The sequence below is a fragment of the Pleurodeles waltl genome, chromosome 10 (assembly GCF_031143425.1).
Source record: "Pleurodeles waltl isolate 20211129_DDA chromosome 10, aPleWal1.hap1.20221129, whole genome shotgun sequence".
NCBI lineage: Eukaryota > Metazoa > Chordata > Amphibia > Caudata > Salamandridae > Pleurodeles > Pleurodeles waltl.
In genome coordinates, this window is record NC_090449.1 from 1,062,850,446 (window position 1) to 1,062,868,620 (window position 18,175).

The following is an 18,175-nucleotide window of genomic DNA, read 5'->3' on the forward strand; positions in this document are numbered from 1 at the left end:
TGTCAACATGGTCATTACCTGATTGGCAAAGGCTTTACCCCCTTGTAAGCCACTAGTAAATGGTATCCAGAGTGCCCATGCAATAGGTGGTATAAGGTCCCCAGGGCTGCGGCACGTGTTAGTGCCACCCTGAGTGACCGATGCAAACATCCGAGGCAGGCCTGCCATTGCAGACCATCAGAGCGGTGCAAACTGCTTGAGTTCGACAGTGCCCTCACCAAGAGTGGAACTGTCCCATGCACTGCCTTAGATGTATATCAGACACACCTAAGGTAAGCCTCTGAAGCCCAAGAGGCAGCGTACAGTACATTTAAGGTGCAGACATATAAGCATGAGCTTCTAGGTCTCTATAGCATCCTTTCCATTACGGTACACTGTAACTGCAGGTCGGTCTGTAGGATAACATGCAACTTGAGGCCCGGTTGACCAGGGTTGCTAGCTCCATTTTGGTACCGCCTAAATATGTTGAGTTTGGTGTCAAACAACCTGCCATCTCTCCCCCAACACGATTATCATGCCAAGGGATGGCTGGCATGCACCTAGGTGGCACGCTGGTGCTTGCCCACCTGTTTGCCACCCACCTTTGAGGTCTGGCCGAGCAGCCCGTGCTTTTTTTTTTTGCTGCCACCAAGACAGAGTTCTGACTCCTGCCAGACAGCCTGGGCGCTCCGAGATCAGAACAAAGGGATGAGGCGAGCAAGAGTTCACACCGCCCACCCCTCAGCAATGCTAGTGAATAGTTCCATCAGGGCGGTGAGCTTCAAAGGCTGGGGCGCCCCCGATAGCCATCAGCACTGGCCTCCAGCAAGGAAGTAGCCCTCCCACCTGCACCCAGGCACATTTTCTTGTGGTAAGGCGGTAAATTGGGTATAATGGGCTGTGCCCACCTCCAGCAGGCTGACCACACCTCTAGGGTGAGCATCCCGGTCTGTGCACTAAATGTTGGTTTCTGCCATCTTAGTAGTGCCTCAGATTTGATGGTCCAACTTCATAGAAGGACCAGAAGGAGCTCTGCATCATCAACAACCAGACTCTGCCCACTGCTACAAAGCAAAAGAGGGAAACTCTGTCCCTGAGGCAACAGACTGGGAACTGCGTGATCAATCTTCACCCTTGGCTGTAACTCATCACTCCCGACCAGAGGGCCCCTGAGGAATCCAGAAGCAATGTCAGTCTCCCTTGGACTAGTGGCACTAGGCCTCTGCAAACTGCAGGTAAAAACGACCGCCTAATGCAAAATTGCTCTGGCCATCGCCCCACCTGGGGATCTTCGAAAACCAGGTGGTCAGTGTCTTCTGGGAATCATAGTCCAGCCTGCCTCCAAGTTTTAGGGCACTACCTCACTCCCTCGGTCCCCGGCTACTTCCCAAAGGATTCAAACACCCTTACTGCTACCAAGGCTTGTTGGTCGCCAGCCCGGTGACTAACACCTTTACTGAATGCTGCAGGTGCAGGGCACAGTGTGCAACCTGCATCGACATCTGCAACCCAACCCCAGCTGAGAATGTGCATCCCCTTGTCAGCTACGTAGTGGTAAAAACAGCACTGGCATGAGCCCTGTTCAGTACCACAGGCAGCAAGCACCACTCTGCACCCGGGCTCCACAGGCCAGGTAAAACTGCTCTGCCTGTCATGATCTGGTCCCAGGGACTGCACCAACTTAACCAAGGGTTCCATGAAAGTCCTTCTTCAAGTGCATTTCCTTCCCCATAGACTTCAAAGCAATGTTTAAATAGCATTTCTAAAGTGATTTTCTATTGCTTCTAAAATCTCAATTTTTCCAGAATCAATACTGTTCCTTTTGGTGTATAAATTTATATAAAAATAAGCTCTATTTTTATAAATTGGTGTCAGATTTCTTTCAAGTCCTGTCAATTACTTATTGTCCATGTTGGTGTTCTGAAATGTTTAACACATGTTCCTCTAAATAAAGCCTGACTACTATTTTCCACACTACCAAAATAGTGCTAAGGATTTACTAGTGTGAATCCAAGAACCATCTCTGGGTAATTGTGAGAGTACTATATGGTGAGGACTAATCCCCACACCGCATAGTACTCCACTTTCCTCCAGGCCTGTTTATAGAAAGGGAGCTTATGGAAGGATACAGTAAATAGGGAGTAACAAACTGAACCTGGAGAGCCTTAAGCAAATGAAGCCAGCAAATAGAAAGCCAGAAAATGTGAGTTAAAAACCACAAAGCTAATGGTAGTCAATGGGCAGAATGCATTCCTAGGTAAACTTTCTGAAAGACCCACAGAGGTCTTTAGCAAACTTGAGAGCGGCTCTATTAGGGAGACTGCAACCTAAATTTGTGAGACTAAAATGCTCCTATCATGAGCACCTTCTATCTCGTATGCTTCCTTCAGGGCATTCTCCTCTTTCCCTATTCACCCCATAAATCCTCCTGGTGCTTGCTATGGTTTTGTATTTTCTCGACTATTACAACAGAGCCCACGTGTTCCTATAGGCAGGGTGAAGACTGATTTGTATACGGCTGGATACAAGCAGGTGGCATGGTGGACGAAAGAATTGTGAGTAGGAACATTACCCTGACCAATTGCCAGTGGTTTCATTGCAAGTATTCCTCCTGCCACCTTCGGTATGTTTGATATAACAACCTAAGTGTTCAAGGGTATGCCCAGATGTGGGCCCGACCTCACTGTGCCACTGGAACCAAGCTATATCTGACTGACAAACTCCAATCAGGACAAAACCAGCCTTGGGTTGGTTTTGTTTTGGTTCAGGCAAGGCCTGGCAGTTTGGTGCTCGACTGCTCTTATTGAAGCGGGTCCAAGACTGATTTGTATATGGCCGGGACTAATCTGAGGAGCATGGTGGGCAAAGCAACGATGGTTTGGAATGCTTCCCCAAGCAACTGCAGTGGTTAGATTTTTTGCAACCATGCTCTCATCAGCTTTTGTGTGTTTCAATTTGTAAAATGTACATAGTCATACTCCTCAAACCTATTGTATAAAGAATCTAGCATCTATACTCGGGTAGGTTGTTCCACTGCTTCCTGGTTGAAGAGGGTTCTCACGTCAAAGCTCGAAGTCGAACGCAAGTCCTCAATGGTAGTTTAACTAGGCGCTTGCACCCTACTAACCACAAAGTCTCCTAGACTGACCGCTGCCAGTCTACTGGCCATCTGACCTCCTACACGGAACAGACCCGAGTACAGATTCCTGTGCACACGTGGCTCCACCTCCTGAAGACCCTCAGATTACCTTTGAGGCTGGAAAAAAGGTGTCTTATGTTAATAGTCTGCCCAAAGGGAGAGCAATGCATCTTAGCAAATCAGCCTCGGTCGCAGGTTAATAAGGAGTTCCAGGGTCCCAAAAGGCAAGTCACATGCATTGCTTCAAACTGAAATATGTGGTGCAGAGGGAATCCATGCACGTGGCCCAAGTACTGGATGGTTCTTGATCACCAGCTTATCACCAGCAGAGGGTTTAGATGTCGACGCTATGCACGGGACTACTGCAGTCTATGGCCAATAAACTGCAACAGATTTTCAAATATGTGGTTCCGGAGGCGTGCGACTAAATTAGAGAAACCTATGGCTCCTGAACCTTGCTATCCCTTGCTATCCCCTAGGGAAATTAAATCAAGGGACGCCTCTACACTGCGTAGGAACCTAGGGCACGACCATCGCACTCAGAAGCATTGAGCACCACGATGCAAGAAGAACCAACACACTGATGGTCTACAACCACATCTTCCCAGGTTGGGTGGGAGTCAAGGGATCTGGGAGCGATCAGCAACGTGACTGGTTTGTTTTCACCAACTCAAGAGAAGAAACCAAGATTCCTAATTTGTGACTCCGATAATCTGCTCAGTAATGTTCTCATTGGTTACCTTATCTGGTTACCACAAACCATCCCCTCTGTTGTCACTCAACACCCCCATGGATCTCATCACCCCAGGTACCACTCATCAGTACTCGGGTAGATGCTGCTACTCACATGCTGGATACGCCTCCCTTCATGGTCTTGTCACACCTTATTTTTCCTCGCCTCTGATCGCCACCCAAGGTTGCAGATCTTGCATTGTGTGGCTTTAACTCATTGTTACAATCTGTTGTCTCCTTGAATGCACACAATTCAAAATACACCTCGGAGTGACCTAACTACACCCAGTGGCACATAGGTTTACTGGGCTCAAAAGGTGCCTGCGTTGCTGCCCGTAGGGTGTTCTTCGGGCAGGAGCCCACATTACAGACTCTTCGAGGTCAGAGCACCCATTATGGGTCGGATTCATGTTGTCTGGAGTCCAGGTGGTCTGTGGACAAAGTACTTGGTATTGCTTAGTAATTAATCTTATTGGATAGAAACCATATACGGTGGAACCGACCAACACTGTTTAGTGATGGTTCATATTGGATTGTGGCCATCTAGAGTGAAAGAGAATTACACTGTTTAGTAATGGTTCATATTGGATAATGGCCAACTACAGCAGAACCGTATGACACTGTTTAATGATGGTCCATATTGGATAGAGTGGAACGGTCTGACACTGTTTAGGGATGGTTCATATTGGATAGTGGCCATTTAAAGTTGAACCGTTTGACACTGTTTAGTGGTGGCCCATATTGGATTGTGGCCATCTAGAGCGGAACTGCAAGACACGGTTTAGTGATGGTTCATATTGGATAGTGGCCATTTACAGAGGAACCGAATTACACTGTTTAGTGATGGTTCATATTGGATAGTGGCCATCTAGTGTGGAACCAACCAACACTGTTTAGTGATGGTCCATAATGGATGGCCATCTAGAGCAGAACCGTAGGACACTGTTTAGTGCCGGTCCATATTGGATGGCCATCTAGAGTAGAACCGTAAGACACTGTTTAGTGATGGTCCACATTGGGTAGTGGCCATCTAGAGTGTCCGCATTGGATAGTGGCCATCTAGAGTGGAACCGACCAACACGGTTTAGTGATGGTCCACGTTGGACAGTGGCCATCTAGTGCAGAACCGACTGACATGATTTAGTGATGGTCCACATTGGATAGTAGCCAGCCTCATCCGGTCTTGGATCTGTGGCGCGCATCAGATTAGAACCATTCTTTCTTTCAGCCATGTGTCTGAAACCCAGAATTTCCGGGATCTAGTACTTAAATTAGATTTTTCACTAAAACATCTTCTCGTTTTTTATAAAAAAAATTCTGTCTGCTTTGATTAATTATAATACTTTAGACGGATAGAAATACACGTTTGAATTAATTTAATTTATTAGCACTTTAAAATGTATATTTCAAAGGGGGAAAATTCCAGCTTCTAAACGTTCTCCCCATTTTTTTAATTTTTTTTTTTTTTACAAGAACTGACATACAAATAAAGACAGTTGCGGGGGGCACTGGGAATTCAATGATGTGTATTGATGCGACTTTCAAACTATATGGTCATTTCTTTAATTCCACAGGGCTACCCGGAAGCAACCAAAACACTGCTGCAGCGCCCAGCGATAACCTTTGAGAATGATGTGGTCTCAAAAATGACTTGCGCCATCTATGCCGCACCCAGAAGACGCGGAGAGGGATAAAAACAAACTTAAAAGAGCAGGATGGACCGCCTTAAAATCACACAAAAAATAGCACCCACTCGGCGGGAGGCAGTTGTTGTGCCTTATAAAGATTTGTAAAATGGAGCAAAAAACTCAACTTTGATGAATCTTTTAATTTGTGGAGACTTTTGTATGATACAACTGTTCACCGAAGTTAACAGCAGAAACAAAACTTTGACCTCTTGTATAACAAGCACTGGCAAGGCCACTGCGGCTCACTAATTCTAAAGCGCACATTTGTCTGCTCTTGGAAAGGTACAACTGGCACTTTCTTGATAAAGGCTCCAGTTAGTATAACAAACCATTACTGGAAGTCTTTCGAGTCAGAAACAAATGCTTGCTATAGGAGGCAATGCCATCTACAACGCAGACAGCACGGAAAACAGAAGCGTCAAGCACCCTCATGCAGTGCCTAAACTCAAATTCTGTAGAAACATATCGGAGGAAAACAGCTCAATACAGTTAGCAGCGTATGGGCACAACTCATCCAATCAAAATACATTAAGATCAAAATACTTCAGAGGTGGGACTCGTCCCTATGGCTGACAGCCAAGTCCAACACCACCAAAACCAACTTCTCTGGCTGCATGATCAACTGAGTGGATGAAGGCCAGTTGCTTGAAACCCAACTCCGACAAGAAGGAAGTGTCGATCTTCGGGAACAAGAACTTCCCCTGGACTCCACCTTGTGGCCACCAGAGCTCCGACTGACAGCCACATCAACCAACCTCATAAGAAACTTTGGAATCATCCTCGACAAGCTCAATAGGACAGCAGAGGTCAACGCAGTCAGCTCCTTCTGCTTCCAGATACTATGCATGCTTCACAGGATCCTCAGATGGATACCCTAAAATACCAGGCACACCGTCACACAAGACCTCATCACAAGCAGACTAGAGTACAGCAATGCACTCTACGCTGGAATCTCCACCACCTCCTCCACTAACCTCCAACCATCCAGAACACCGCAGAAACACTCATCCTGAACCTCCCACCACACACGTACATCTTGCCCCACCTCAGAGAGCCCCGCTGGCTCCCCATACATAATCAGTGCCATTTCAAACTCTTCACGCATGAAAACAAGGCACTGCACAACATCGGACCAATAAACCTTAACAACCAACTCCACTCTCACCAACCCACCAGACACCTCTGTTCAGCCTCACTCCCAGATACCTCCCCGTATGCACAAAAGGAGAACTGGAGACCTAGCATTCTCCTACATCGCACCCAAAACCTAAAGTGACCTCCCTCTACGCACCAGGGCCTCCTCCCCACATCATGAATTCCACAAGAGGATGAAGACATGGTTTGGCAACTACTTTTCCGAGGCTGACTTCCTACACCCTCACTTCCTACTTTAAGCCTGCTCCAGCACCCGGATATGCTACTGGGTGATAAGCCACACTGTACAAATCTACATAACATACTGTAAAACACTAGAGGGGAAAGCCGTCGAATCAGGAGCAGGGACCGGAGATAGGCAAGAAAGCCATTAAATCAAAGCCACTGAATCAGATGCTTGGACCAGAGATAGACAAGATAGCCAACGAATCATGAGTAGGAACCTGAGATAAACAAGAAAGCCAACAAATCAGGAGCAGGGACTGAGATAGACAAGAAAGCCATCGAATCAGGAGCAGAGAGTCCTAATAAAAAAGAAGGCATCCAATCACAAGGAAGGTCCCAAAGCCCAGTCTACGTACATATTAAATGCTGGTAACAAAAGGTCTCCCGGAGAGTTAAAGCCCTCTGTATCAAGACCCAAGAAGGCGGTCTTTTTCAGATTTCAACCACTTCCAGCCCTAGCGGTGGGCAGACCCACCCTCCCGCACTCCAAACCATCAGCCTTGGCTTCACCACACGGGGGGCGCAGTGAGGGGCGCAACAAGCCAAGCAAAACAAGGACGTGTAATTACTACCGTCAATCGCCCGTGCCACGCTTGGTACCTTTAACACGAATCAACCATGTCCTCAGAAACCCTCCCTTGCAACAGCGACGCAGTACATTAAACATGCGTAAAGTCATTTTACTGCAGACCTGCTGCTGCAAATGTTTGGTGAAATCCTGTTTGTTGTTTAATTTGCAGTACCCGTTGCATACATTAAAACGTACAAGAACTCCAGAAAGCGCATAGCATCTGTGTTGCAAGAACTACGGAAGAAATTACACACTTAAGTAACTCCCTCTGAGTGGGTTAAAACAACTGCCCACCCGAGAGACTGCAAAGCCCGAGCGCAGTGATGGATACAGGCACGCATCAGTCTTCCTAGGGCTACAGATGCTTCCCGTCGCCATGGCAACCGCGATCACCAAGAGGGAGTTGCTTTGACAAAGCATTGATGTCTCTCTCTGTTGTCTCGGCCTCCACGTTGAGCACTCAGAGACATCTTAAGGATTTTGTGGGACCCTGGTGCAAAAGTATTCTGGGGGTCCTTGTTCAGAACAGCTTTGAATGTATGATCCAGTTTCATCCCTTTCATGCCCTCTTTGCCCAGGTCACTGAGAGTGCACAGACACACTGGTCCAAAATCTAAAAATGCTTACATCTAATATTCAGGGAAAGTGACCTGATTTCAATATTGTAACACAGCAGCAGCTCATTAATATTACTGCAAATAATCTCTATGACACTCCCATTTGGTGGGGTCCTGTTTTGATCCTAAATAAACTTTTTTCATGAAATGTAGATACAATATTTCCCTGGGAAATGTTTGTAATAGACTCTCAATCATCACCCACATTAATAATAAATTAAAGGAGAAAAGGTATTTAAAACAATCTGTTTAAGAATTATTCAAGTTCATCAGGGCAAGACTCTGCAGAACAGAACTGGCTCTATTAGGGGCCCCCTGAAAGGCTGGGGCCCAGGGCCAGAGCCCACTTTGGCCACGCCTTAAGTCTGCGTGTGTGCACCATGGACCATGGTCCTCGCTTGGGTGACACTGAGAATAACAGAAGCATGTTCCCAAGATCACTCACAACTGAGCGGCTGAGCTGGAACCAGAGTGCGGCAGGAGGGGCTGCACCCCCTTAAAAACTTAAAAGATGGGGGGCGAACAATAAAATAACTCCTCTAATGATTTTCTTCATGCAGCATTTGTTGTGTTTTCAAAGACAGACTGACACATATCCCAGTGTGGCTTTAATAAGATGATGTAACTGGCCAGCTGCCGTATTCTTCCTGTACCACTGCAGTTAAATGATGTTTTTTTTTCTTATTGTGTGGTTCATACATATATGGGTGTGATCATGTTTTTGTGTGTGGTGTATTTTGCGTCACTTCTTTTCTCTGAAGGATGTGTCACAGTGTGCAGGTTTTGTGCCTTCAAGCTCAGCCTAGTCGCTATGCTTCGTTGATGGAGTCGCTGTCTAAAAGGTGTGGTCCTGGAGTCTGAGAAAATGTGGCTACGCAGTAAATGTGTGACTTTGTTTTACCTGTAGTACACCCAGCACAAAGAGACAATCTAGAGGTGCAGGGCTGTGATCTAGCCCAGTGGTTCCCAAACTGTGGTCTCGGGACCCCTGGGGGTCCATGAAGCCTCTTCAGGGGGTCCGCGACTGCTTAGAGAATTAAAGAATATTAACAGATTAGGTCCCCAGCTTTCAGTAATGACTTAGTGGTGGGTCCCGGGACTCCAATAATGATTCAGTGGGGGTGCCCAGGTTCAAGTAATCATAAAGTGGGGGTCCACAGAAGTCAAAAGGTTGGAAACCACTGATCTAACATGTGCAGGGATAGCCAAAATGAGACCAATAATATGTCTGAACAAATAATTAATTGTACAAATATATCAATATAGGAAATATCTGTAGACAATTTAACTGATAGACACCAAAACAATGACTGTTTCTGCAAACAGGTTATCAGGTGACAAAATCAATCCAGCATCTACAGGACACATAGGAATGTTTTGGCCCTTTACATCAAAGTACTGGGGCTCTCACCAGGACACATGACCAGTTTCCATAATAATTAAATTATCACACCCTATCATTTCAGAAACATAAAAGTAAAATCCGACTCTCACGCAGTGGCTAGCACAAATCATTTCAGTCTCATTTAAAGGTGAACAATATTCAAATGTATGCTAAAAAGGACAGCAAATACATAGTTTTGGGTGCACAGTTACCCTAGAGTGAGGTCTGACTTTAGCCAAAAACATTTTGATTTTACTAACATTATAATTATAATATACTTATTGAGGCTGTCAGCCTTCCCTACTTCATCCATTGGTCTATTGCCATTCATATTTTCCTTGCGCCCCACTACAGCATGGGTCAGTAGGTAACGTTTGCAAAGACCATGACAAAACAATTCAAACATTGACAGACTCAAAAGGCTGGCAGCCCACGCCAGACCTATTGGCTTTGCAAATGCTTGTTACACTTGAAACGCCACCCGGCATCAGTGCCAGCTTAGCATTAAGACACTAGTGACAGACGCCAACTTTCAGATTGCTCCCTGAGCCTGCCTAAGTCTCACAGAAACTGTAACTGCATCAACTATCTTTGTATTGTCAAAACAACGCAATCAATTCACCTGGGTTTACCGAGTTTTCAAATAAAAATAAAAAACAACACACACAAGCAAAACACAAGCTTATAAACAAATCGACAGAGGAACTAACTTAAAAAAACTTAAACACACATAAAGCATAGAATTGCTGTACGCACAAGTATGGGTGTATGGAACGGAATTAGCTTAAGCCCTGGGGCCAAGTGTGGCTGTTCATTGTCAACGTTACATGGCACACGATCTGCCTAGGAGTAAGGTTTTGGAGGCAATCAGTACTCAGTGTTAAACAAGGTAAAGGCTGAGCACACCTGGTGTGGGTTGCAGAGGAATTCTTGGATGTAGGCTGTGACTCGAATTCACAGCCCGATTAAAAAAATATGCGGGAAAAGTCAAAGCTCACAATAGACCATCCCCCAGTAAATGTCTGCGCACATGCTGGTGTTAAATAGCTGTTATGCAGTGTTGTAGACACATTCTATGCACGTGGATGTATATAAGGTGTGGCCGTTTATGTACAGAACTGAACATTTTGAGGCATTACATATTGTAATATAATGTAGAAAGTAGACAAGACAGATTTAGAGATGGTTCACCTCACAGTGTGGTTGGAAGCATGTCTCCGAGGTTGTACAACATTTGCTCATCTCAGGAATGTGTGTAGTGTATTTAACCAAACTACAGAGCGTTGTCCATGAGCCCTGGCTGACCGTGTTGTTTTAGGGCCTAAACAATATTACCTATCGACCCCTTGGTCCAATATTGCAGGTCACGTGACGTCTTTAGGAGGGTGATCTCATTTAAGTGAATATAGAACAAACACATTTTTGAGCACGGTTTAAAATGTGGGTGACCCTATTAAAGTCCCTGGTGAGTGAATACCAGTAAATCAGGGCATTATGCGCCAAGTGTGGTTGAGTTGGCAGCCGTGGTCTGTGGGCTACATGTTGCCAGGGGTTATGTCTATTATCACTGGACTGCTGGGAGAACATTTGGCACAGAAGTGGCTCGTTTAATCACTCACAAAGCTTCCAGCACTCTCACAATCAGTGAATGATGTACCGGGAGGATACCGTCAGTGAGGAAGGAACAGATATGGCACTACTGCGGCTGAACAGCATCAACACGGTGACACATGTCACCCACTTCAAGGTCACTGAGGTACGTTTAAAGGGCACATGTAACATGCTGCCACACTGGACCAGAATCACACACGTGACCTGAAGGACACAGAGGGTCAGAGGCATGCTGTAGAGTGTCAGTGATCACACACGTGACCTGAAGGACACAGAGGGTCAGAGGCATGCTGTAGAGTGTCAGTGATCACACGTGACCTGAAGAAATCACACACGTGACCTGAAGGACACAGAGGGTCAGAGGCATGCTGTAGAGTGTCAGTGATAACACACGTGACCTGAAGAAATCACACACGTGACCTGAAGGACACAGAGGGTCAGAGGCATGCTGTAGAGTGTCAGTGATCACACACGTGACCTGAAGGACACAGAGGGTCAGAGGCATGCAAGGCATGCTGTAGTGTCAGTGATCACACGTGACCTGAAGGACACAGAGGGTCAGAGGCATGCTGTAGAGTGTCAGTGATCACACGTGACCTGAAGGACACAGAGGGTAGTGCACAAAGGACCAGAAATCACACACGTGACCTAAATGACACAAAGTCAGAGACTGATGCACTGGGCCAGTGTTCGCACACACGTGTGATCTGAAGGACATAGAGGTTTAGAGGCTGCTGCAGTGGGCAGTGATCACACACGGCAAGAGACTGTGTCTGTGATGCTACAACACAATTGTAGCTGACAGCAGCAGCCAGGACAGTCAAGGTCAGTCTGCCTCACGCTACGCTTCAGTGAGCTTTTAAACACAGTGGGGGTTGTGCTGGTTCAGATACAGACCACCTTCACCACCTTGGCACGGTCAGTGAAGAAAAGCCAGGAAACCTGCAGGGAGACCTGCTCCAGGCAGCAGCTGGCGACAAGGTACCAGAATAGGCCATCTCAAATTATACTGCTCACTCTTCTAGAAAACAAAGTCACACTACCACCAAAACACAATCTCTAAACTGCCTACTAATAAACGCTCAATCACGCTCTAAAAACAAGCACCACATCTACAACCTACTCACCGACACACAACCTGACTTACTCTTCATAACTGAATCTTGCTTGGAAGAGGACGTGGCCCCAATGTTACATGAAGCTGTTCCCCAAGGCAACAAAACTACCACTCAAAATTGTATAGGCAAAACACTGGCTGCTATATTCAAGCAAACAATGCTTCTCACCAAAGCAGATGATGTTTCCATACAAGGTTGTGAGGTCCTCCTCATCAGATGGCCCCCGACACCAACATTCTCCTGTAACTTCCTTCATCTTTACAGACGACCACCTAGCAACGCAGCATTCCCAGACACGTTTCTAGGCACAGTTTCAAACCTCACACTAACATCACACTCCAACCTATGCATTCTTGGTGACCTAAACATTTGGTTTAACAAACTAAATATACCCCATCTACAAACTACCATCACTGGCCTAGTCACATTGAACCTACATCAGATTGTACACAAACCCACACACATCGCTGGACACATTCTAGATGTAATTTTTGAAAATCCAGAACTAGTCACTTTTCAAAGGATTACTCCAATTACATGGTCAGACTACTATTTGGTAGCTTTCCAACATAAAACACCACAAATCGACACACCCAAGACCACCTTACAAACATCCACCTATCGACAACTGAACAAACTCAATTTTGAATACTTAGAAACACAACTAACAGCCAACACGGATCTAGACACAATAAATTCCATTAAAAAAAAAAAAAAACTTTGTGAGTGGCTCCAGGAAGCTTGCAATATCCTAATACCACGAAGAACAATAAAATAGGATAAAAGAAAACAAGCACCTTGGAGGAATAAAGAACTAGAAAAGATAAAACAAAAAGAATCTGAAGGCTGCAAGGAACCTGGCTCAAAACAAACAGCAATCAAGCTAAACTTAATCTACGCAAATTTAACAGAATATACAAAATCAATAATCAAAAAAAGTTTTTAAAAAAGGTGCTATTCAGACAGAATTCAAAATGCTAAAATGTGCAAATAAATAATTTTATAAAATTCTCACTGAATTTCATAAACCTAAATGCATGGAAGGAACTCATCCCATTACTCAAGAATTCACAAACTAGCACATAATTACACAACCAATCGGACATGTTGGATTCCTATTTAAATCAAAGTAAAACCACCAGCACCAACCCATTTCCAAAAATCCCCATCAAGAGTAAGTCAACCCAGCATCTGCATTCCTTCAAACAAATAGCAGAAAGTGAATTTATGGATATGTTCAAAGCAAGCAGGCCTTCCGGTTGCCCTTCTGACCCTTGCCCACCACACATTTTTAAGAACATTATTTTTCCTACCTCTGCTGCCACACCAGTAAGGAGAATCATCAATAATTCTTAAACTACAGGAATCTTTCCAGAAGACCTAAAAAAAACATACATACATCCATTACTAAAGAAAGAAATCCTGGACCTGCACGACCCAAACAACTACAGACCAATTACAAATGGACCTTTCCTGGGCAAACTGATAGAAAGAGCAGCATTTGCCCAGGTGCCACAATTCATTGAAGATAACGCCATACTTTCAGACTTCCAAACTGGATTGGACCCAGGAAGAGGCACTGAATCTGCCCTCATCACCACCTGGGACGATCTTAAAAACACAGTCGACCGCAATAGGGTTGCTGCACTACTTCTCTTGGACCTCTCAGATGCCTTTGACGTTGACCATGACACCCTAATTCAAAGACTCCATGAAGCCGGCATAGAGGGGCTGCTCTCGACTGGATCACATCCTACCTTCAAAACAGAACAAATGTCATCTATACTCCCACTTTCTCGTCCAAATCCTACTTCACAAAAGCAGGGGTCCCACAAGGCTCAGTCGTCTCACCCACGCTTTTCAACATCAACATGAAATCATTACCGGCAATGATCAGTGGATTGAAGCTCACATGCTACACCTATGGAGATGACACACAGATACTCTTTAAACTGGAAAGCCTCAATTGGAAACTCGCAAATATTCAGTTGCCTCAGAGCCGTTGATCAGTGGATGGCATGAAGGCGTCTCAAATTGTCAGTGCACAGTTCTTGGTCAGTGCACAGAGCTGAAGCCGTCCCATATCAGGCGCAAGTAGAGCCTCTCGTAGAGCTATTCACTGTGATCTGGAGGAGTCTGCTATGTATTTTATTTTGCTTTTTTCTTTCTTTTTTTTTTTTTTTTTTTTTTTAACTTTGAGATATCATTTTCCTACTTCATTTTCCCATTGTTTCTTGCAATTTTTGAATTAAACCTTATAATAAAATGCAAGGAATGCATGCACAGTATGTGAAAACTAGGACTTGGTGAAGGACACAGGCCCTGAAAGTTATTTTATCCAAAGTCTCAAAAGCTTTCACGGTTTTACTTCACTTAACTCCTTTTCTTGAAGATTAATATTCTTACTTTTTTGCACCGAGACGTGTGCAGATATGTACACATTTTGCAACAAGAAGCACAGTAAGTATGGTCTACCACTTCTAATGGTGCACAGAGAGACACTTGCATTTAATATTACAACATCTCTAGTGTGGCTGTGTAGTGTTACTTATGTAAAACAACATTTGCTCTGTGCAACATCTGCCACTTGCGTACAGTTTTTGTGCTAGCCAGGGCACAATCCTAAAAAAAAGAACAAGCATTTGCAATGCTATAGGTCTTGCATTTGTGAGAGTTAGAGCTATTGCGTTGTAAATGACAATGTTTTTTACCAATACGTTTTGGTTTGGGGTGTAGTGGATGTTTGTCAGGTGCCACTGCAACCCTCCCAGTCCTGTCACTGCAGAAGAAAGGACATAACAAGCCTGCCATCTTGGGAGTATTTTTGCCTCATTCCTACAGACTGGCCTGTGATACCCTAGACATGCAACCCTTTCTAGTGTGTTTACCTAAACTTTTATAGCACCAAACAAGCCATAAAGAGGCACCTTCGTGGCATCTAACCCCCAGAGTGAGGAGGTCAAAAGAGTTAGGAGCAAAGATAAGGGGTCAGCCATATATTTCTCTGTGTTAAACTTTTAAAGGAATTATTCCTCTACATTGGCAATATCAGCCTAACTTTTAAAAACATTGACTGTACACAAAGGGAATAGGAGAAGAACTGCAAATGAATTATAGCAATTTTGTTAAGAATGGCAGCAGCTTTGCAGCGTTATGAAATGGCAGAACCTGTATTACCAAGCGCTATATAAAAATAAAAAAATTATTGGCAGACTGCCCCAACATGCACCAGACAAAGAACCCTAGGGAAGAGAATGTGGCGCAAGGGCCAGAGCTGCCGACCTGGGAGCTAAGGAACTGTTCGAGTCTCTGCGCCAGCTCAACATCCTGCGATTCTAGGCAAATCACTTAATCTCCCCCTGCTACCAAAAATGAATGTGTAATGTGACCTGCGCTCATATAAAGCGCTGTAATACCTTTCTATCAAGTTCGCACTAAGTGAACTCTACTTGAAGAGGCCCAATTTACATCCAAAGGCTAGACGCTTATTCCCATCAGGCGTGAGGTCTTGAAGTGCTTCTGTCTGGAGTCACAACTCCTTTTCCATCATTTTGGAGACAACAACTTTCGCCATTTTCTTGCCTAGAATGAAGATATGTGCTTGGTTGGTGACCCCCCAGAGGTTATCAAGAGCACGTGCTATCGCCTAGTGTTAAGCTATACAAAAGTCAGTTAAGTGCACCCATTGCAGAGGTAATAACAGAACGAGAATGTCATAGATTACAATCCTGACATAGCTTTCTCACCTCTTTGCAAGGTCGATGCAAATTAATTAAGGCGATTTTGTTAATAATGGCACCTTCTTTGCAGTGCTATGAAATGGCAGAATCTGTCTTACCAAGCGCAAGTTAAAAGAAATAATAAGAAATAAATAATAGGAGTTATTGCCAGACTGCCCCAACATGCACCACACAAAGAACCCTGGGGGAGAGGATGTGGCACAAGGACCAGAGCTACTGACTTTGGAGCTGGGGAACATGGCTTGAGTCTCGGCGCCGGCTCAACATCGTGTGATTCTGGGCAAATCACTTAATCTCCCCATGCTACCAAAAAAGAATGTGTTCTTGTGTAATGCGACCAGTGCTCATGTAAAGCGCTGTAATACCTTTGTATCGAGTTTGCACTACAGAAAATTAAAAAAATAAAATAAAACACTCCAATACCTTTGTATCGAGTTTGCACTACATAAAACTGCAAAAAAATAAATAAAAAAGCCCCCGCACAGAAACAACAGGATGCCCTAAACCAAGGAAGACGAAGAAACAACATACCACCTTGAGCGAAGCGGCGAGGCAAAATAAAAAAATAGCGCTACACACTATGGTACCTTCCCCATTGTGCAATAATCCATGCAACAGTGTCAGTCTCCAAGGGGTAACAAAACTGCCTCAAAGCGGGACAAACAAAGCATTTACCAACAACATCATCAAGGGATTTTTGAAAGGCAGGCCCAGGAATGAATGAAAGTGATGGGCGTGGTAAAAGCCCACAGAATAGATTACAACAAGTTGAAAAGAGCAGCGCTTGCGCGTTGCTATGCTTGATCTAAAATGTGGGGGACCAACCAAGTGAGGAGTTATGCAAGTGACTGTGTGTGACATGCCGCACCTATAAAAAGGGCGTGACCACTGTGTCATAGTGCCTTACGTTTTTTAAGTTTATTACCTTTAGCCACGCTGCACAGCATTGGTGGAGCTGCACAGCATGGCTAAAATAATTGTCATAACCAACAGATACCAAAGACGAGGCCTACTGGCTTTGTCAATGCTGGTTTTAAATTCTGTTTCCTAACTATAAAGTCCCTCTAACCATTGTTTTTTTCAGTGACTTTCTATTTTTTTAACATTAAGTTATTTCAATTACTGTAACTCAATCCAACCACTGCCGCACAGGGCTTTTGGCAATGTGTGGCAGCTGTTGGCCACAGGGCCTGCAGCCAACCCCCTATCAGCATCCAACCTTGCGCCACACACATCCTTTGGCCGTGTTGGAGGCAGGGCCTAGCTTATGGCCAGGCCCTTTGGCCTACCTCCTATATGCACCTAACCCCGCACCACGCATGGCCTTTGCCTGCGCACGGCATGGGGGGCCGAAGGGCCTGGCCAAAGGGTCCGGCACTGTGGCCTACCCCCTATGCGCACCTTCCCTCATGCCACACTGTTCTGCTTTGCTTCAAACTAAGAGGGAACAAGGCTAAAGAATGCAGCACTCTTAGTCTGAGTACTGCATTTATTAAGGTACCTCCAGGGTCTCAAACGAAAATATATAAAACTATTAACATGAGCATTTAACTTGAATGCAGCAAAACGTGCAGATACAAAAAAAGAAAAAAAATCATCACAGCAGTTGAATAATAATAATCAGAAAAGTGCAATATATCAACAATGAATATATATATATATATATATATATATATATATATATATATATATATATATATAATTAAAATCAAAATCCATCATCATCCTTGCCAACGTCAAGCTGTGGAACCCTTGACAGCTGAGACAGGAGAAATTTTCCCTAATGGGACTCTGATTTTCCAAGCAATGCGTCCACCCTTAGAAATGAGTTCCTTCTGCCTGAGTGCCAAGTTACCTCACCTTATATACCTTAAGCAAACTCAAGAGGAAGGTTCTGGTAACCTTCCCACTCCCTTCGAGTAAGTTGTGAAATTCAAGAGCTGACTGTACTTGGTCAGTGTTGAAAACACACAAAAGGATTAGCCAGATCCCAATGTGCCTTTTCAAGACAGAGCCATACCCTTCTCTGCTATAAACATTCTCTTCCTTGTACACTCTTATCGTTTCATCCCCCACGTTATGTCCCCTTCTCTGGTGAGAAAAGGGAAAACAAGTTCAATGTAGAGAACAAGCTGTGCATGTAAAAATACCTCTGCCACCGATATGACGGCATTTGAAGCTAAGCTCAAAATGGAGTCAATGGTCAAGATGGAATA

The 18,175-nt window shown here is 44.7% G+C and overlaps 1 protein-coding gene across 2 annotated transcripts in view; it reads right to left on the bottom strand.

Moving 5' to 3' along the window:
- Window positions 1-18,175, bottom strand: part of PLCL2 (phospholipase C like 2) — a 354,897-nt gene that overhangs the window by 315,973 nt on the left and 20,749 nt on the right. The window contains exon 2 of one of the 2 annotated variants that reach the window (XM_069212081.1): window positions 13,533-13,599. The exons of the other annotated variant lie outside the window; for it this stretch is intronic. Coding sequence (XP_069068182.1) covers window positions 13,533-13,562 — 30 coding nt within the window. The 5' untranslated portion in view covers window positions 13,563-13,599. The remainder of the gene's footprint in view (window positions 1-13,532; window positions 13,600-18,175) is intronic. 2 annotated transcript variants of the gene reach the window in all.